Source organism: Procambarus clarkii, chromosome 30 (genome assembly GCF_040958095.1).
Source record: "Procambarus clarkii isolate CNS0578487 chromosome 30, FALCON_Pclarkii_2.0, whole genome shotgun sequence".
Classification (NCBI taxonomy): domain Eukaryota; kingdom Metazoa; phylum Arthropoda; class Malacostraca; order Decapoda; family Cambaridae; genus Procambarus; species Procambarus clarkii.
Window position 1 is genome coordinate 39,045,677 of NC_091179.1, and position 4,784 is coordinate 39,050,460.

At 41.2% G+C, this 4,784-nt stretch overlaps 1 protein-coding gene across 1 annotated transcript; it reads left to right on the forward strand.

The window, feature by feature from the left end:
- Positions 1-709: 709 nt before the first annotated feature.
- On the forward strand, positions 710-4,385 carry LOC138369872 (elongin-C-like). The gene is made up of 2 exons (XM_069333620.1): positions 710-906; positions 4,244-4,385. The coding sequence occupies exons 1-2, from the start codon at positions 710-712 to the stop codon at positions 4,383-4,385; spliced, it is 339 nt and encodes a 112-aa protein (XP_069189721.1).
- Positions 4,386-4,784: the final 399 nt, after the last annotated feature.

A 4,784-nucleotide genomic window follows, 5' to 3' on the forward strand; every position in this document is an offset into this window, starting at 1 on the left:
TATATATATATATATATATTTATATTTATATATATATATATATATATATATATATATATATATATATATATATATATATATATATATATATATATATATATATATATATATATATATATCTTCTATTCCGATAGATAATATGGGCATTGTCTTTTTGGGCAGGGCGAGACAGCTAGGTGCGTCTCCTTACACCCGTTGCCTCTGTTCACCTAGCAGTAATTATTAGGAACTTGGTTGTTAGTCGACCGTTGTGAGTCGCTTTCTGAGGAATGGTCAAATGTCTTAATGGGTGAATATTGATATATCCCACACTAGGTATAGCAGAAAGCATTTAATCATGGTTAGGATATATTTAGATTAACTAATTGCCTCTTACATGGTTTTTATTAATCAATTGATTGATACTAAAATTATATATTTCTGGGGAAAATTCTTTGGCGAAGACGTTGATACAAAATGAAAAATAACAAAGTTTTAATTTCCCACGAAAAGTGACTTTTCTGTGCTTTTTCAGATTTTGAACATAAAGTAATTATTATATTAATGGGTAATAAGAAAGTTTTTCTTAATTATTATATTATATCACACTATGGGTTCTATGATGTCAAGATTTATAAAAAATAGTTGTGAATGGAGGCAATATAGAATTGTTAGTTGTGAGTAGCAGAAGTAGTAGAGAATGCCTCTTATATCTTTCATAAATAAGATGATGGATGCCGGAGAACCTGTGTGTGGAGGATGTGAAGGTCCTGATTCCATGTACATCAAGTTAATATCATCTGATGGTCATGAATTCATCATTAAAAAGGAACATGCCTTCGCCTCTAAGATAATTCAAGCTATGCTGTCAGGTTCTAGCCAGTTTATTGAATATGAAAAAAATGAAATCACCTTTGGGGCAATTGAGTAAGTAATAAGGTTATAAACTGTACAAATGAAGTTAATTTTGGAGAAAATATTATTTTTATTATTATTATATAATAAATAATTATTACTGCTATTATTAATAATTATTAATTAATTAATAATTATTAATTAATTAGATTAATATTTATTACTACTATTATTAATAATTAAAACTGCTCCTAAAAGAGGTTATTATTTATTATTATTAATTATTAATATATTAATTAATAATTTATTGTTAATTATTATTAATTAATTATATTAATAATTATTACTACTATTATTAATAATTAAAACTGCTCCTAAAAGATGTTTTTGCCGAGTATGCAACAAAAACACCGCCATAAACTCCAATGGTGGTGTTATCCGCTTTCACACCGTCAACGAGGTAAGATGCAGTGGTTCCCACCAGCTTCCAAAGGGAAGCAATGACCAGCTGCCATTGACAGTTAGAGAAGAGACTCCCATTAACCTAATCTCATCTGAAAACCTCACCCAAGCGATTATAGCGACGTCTGCTAGAACATTACCACACATCCCAAAAGCAGCCCACCCAAATGCAGCAGCCAAGCTCTGTAATCTTCTAAAAAGGGTCAATGATGCCCCGGAAAACATTCAAGCGTGGCATAATGTCCTTTTGTTTGGCAATGTATGCCTCACCGTCACCGGAGGGACAGATCACTTGCTTCCTCGGTCCTGAGGGCGATAAATGAATACCCAAGGGGGGACAACCTAGTTCACCTGCCTCTCCGAGCAAAACACATCCACCGCAGAAATGGTAACAACAACGTACCGGAAACGTACAAAATCAGAGCACAAATCACCAAGAAAATTGAAGAGGGAAATACCGCAAGTGCTATTAGAGTCCTCAACAGTGACTAGAAAATTGCTCCTCGAAACTCAACCACAGCACAGGCCCTGCAAAGCAAGCACCCACCCGGAGCCCCTCAAGGCGACAACATCGTTCCGCCATCAGCCGACACCATTTCAGACCCATTAATCGTTGGTGAATCTGAGGTCTACAAAGCAACCCTTTCTTTTCCACCTGGGTCAGCAGGCGGCTTTACAGGGTTAAAACCTCAACACATCAAGCAAATGTTAAATCCTGCGGTTGGTGATGCTGCACAAGATCTTCTTATGGAACTCGCAAGGTTCGTCAACATGTGCCTGGCTGGTGAGATACCTGAGGTCATCAGGCCTCTCTTTTTTGGTGCCTCCCTCTGTGCTCTCAAAAAGAAGGATGAAGGAATCAGGCCAATCGCTGTTGGCAACACTCTCCGACGCCTGATTGCCAAGGCTGCTACGAGGGTAGTCAGCCAGCAAGCGGCTGAATTGCTGAAACCAATCCAGCTAGTATTTGGAATCCCCCAAGGCTGTGAAGCGGCTGCCCGTGCAGCACGAGCATACATCACCAACATTTCTGATGAAAAGGCCCTGCTCAAACTGGACTTTAAGAATGCCTTCAACATGGTCAGAAGAGATGCAGTACTGTGTGCCGTACATCGCCATTTCCTGCCCCTCTACCTGTTCATACTATCGTGCTACAGTGGTGAGTCAAAACTGCTCTTTGGTGAACATGAAATCAGATCATGTGAAGGTGTTCAGCAAGGTGATCCTCTTGCTCCCCTTCTTTTCTGCTTAGTCTTAAAAGAAATCACCGAAAGCTTGTCCAGCGAGTTCAACATCTGGTTTTTAGATGATGGCACTATAGCTGGCACCGTAGACCACCTCTTGGCAGATATCAGGAAAATAATGGAGCAAGAAGTAAGCCTGGGTCTTGTCCTGAACCCTTCCAAGTGTGAAGTAGTCTCTTCCAGCCCAGACATCGAAGCTAGAATAAGGTCTGCCTTGCCTGGAGCCCATGTCATCAAGGGCGAGAACAGCACCCTCCTTGGAGCCCCTCTCGGGTCTAACGCCATTGAGGAGATCCTTGACAAGAAAATCGCAGACCTTAGGAGGATGGAAGACAGAATAGGTGACATCGATGCCCACGATGCTTTTTATCTCCTCACCAAATGCCTATCCCTTCCGCAAATGCCTATCCCTTCCGAGGCTAACCTACTTTCTGAGGAGCGCCCCATCTTACGACAGCCGAAAGCTTGAAGAGTATGACCTCTTACTGAAGACCATGCTGGAAAAAGTTGTTAACCTCTCCCTCAACGAATGCCAGTGGAAACAAGCCACTCTTCCTGTTAGGCTCGGTGGCTTAGGTGTCCGCACTGCTACTCAAATAGCTGTCCCAGCCTTCCTGTCTTCCTCCTCAGCATCAGATGACCTGGTTAAGGAAATTCTACTTGACACCCTGAGTGATGTAGCGGGGATACAGGATCCCCACTACACGGAATGTGACACGAAATGGGGTGCCATGGCAGACCCGCCATGCCGAAAGCTGAGAAACAATCCAGCTGGGACAGGCCCATTGTAGACAAAGAAGCCACAGCTTTGCTGGAGGCAGCAACAACCCCCAGTGATCGTGCACGCCTCACAGCTGTGCAGGCTCCCCATGCAGGGGCTTCCTTTTGGCAGTCCCTATGTCTGCGACAGGCACACGTCTTGATCTGCAGGAGCTCCGTATTGCAGTCGCTCTCCGTCTTGCTGCCCCTATCCACACTGTTCATAGGTGTATTTGCGGCGAGGCAGATGCTGACAAATATGGATTGCATGGCCTGCACTGTGGAAAATCTGGTGGTTGGCACACTAGACACAACAAAGTCAATGACATCATTAAAAGAAGCCTTGCCTCTGCTCAGTGTCCAGCGGAGAGAGAGCCCTGCAGCCTACTGAACCGTGACTCTGTAAGCTTTGCCCGCCGACCAGATGGAATCATAATGCGACTGTGGAAGGGTGGCAGACAGTTGGCATGGGACTATACTTGTGTATCCACCCTGGCAACCACATACATCAACCTCTCTGCTGGCACAGCAGGAGCCGCGGCGACACGCAGAGAAAGAGACAAGTCAGCCAAGTACAGGCAATTAGATCATTGGTACAACTTCGTTCCAATAGGGTTTGAGACCCTAGGCCCATGGGGAGAGAGTGCAAGGAGGTTTCTTAAGGATCTTGGTTCCAAGCTCATTGACACCACAAGAGACCCTAGAGCAGCAAGTTTTCTCTTTCAGCGCCTCAGTGTCGCGATCCAGAGGGGGAATGCTCGCTGCATCCTCGGTTCCTGCCCGGCATCGGAGGAGTTCGAGGGAATCTACAGCCTCTAGGAAGCGAACTTTTTTTTGTGTCCTCTTAATGTTAATTTTTTGTATAAAATCAGATATGAAACTGTATAACCTTGCATAATAAAGTGTATACCATAAATAATTATGTTTTTATATTTTATCTGCAGATCACATGTTCTTCAGAAAGTGAGTATGTATTTCACCTACAATGCTCAATTTAATAATAGTAAGATGAATAATCCAGAATTTCCAATTGATTCAGAAATTGCTCTAGATATTCTCATGGCTGCTGATTTCCTTGATTGTTAATTTTTTTTAGAAAAAAGTTTCCACCAAAATGGAAACGTCTTGTACCTAATAACCAGAACGCAGTAGTACTCAAGGCTATGCAAAGCCCAATCTCCTGATCTATCTAATAAGGAAAATTTCCCAAATTTATATATTTTCAATTTTTGTATGAAATAATTATCCTTAACCTTACCATGTCCTTTACAAAAGGACGTCTTGAGTAGTACTCAAGGCTATGTGCCAAACCCGATCTACTGATCTATCTAATAAGTAAAATTTCCCAAATTCATATATTTTCAATTTTTCGTTTGAAATAATGAACCTTAACCTAACCATGTCCTTTACAAAAGGCCTATAAGAAAATAACTTGCGCATGTTTATTAAATATAATTAGAACAAGTTTCTGGAGAAAACCCCTAT

Bases quoted from the DNA above. Each gene is read 5' to 3' on its own strand.
- LOC138369872 (XM_069333620.1), top strand. From the start codon at position 710: ATGGATGCCGGAGAACCTGTGTGTGGAGGATGTGAAGGTCCTGATTCC. The intron at 907-4,243 runs GTAAGTAATAAG...TTTTATCTGCAG, and splicing joins ATCACCTTTGGGGCAATTGA to ATCACATGTTCTTCAGAAAG.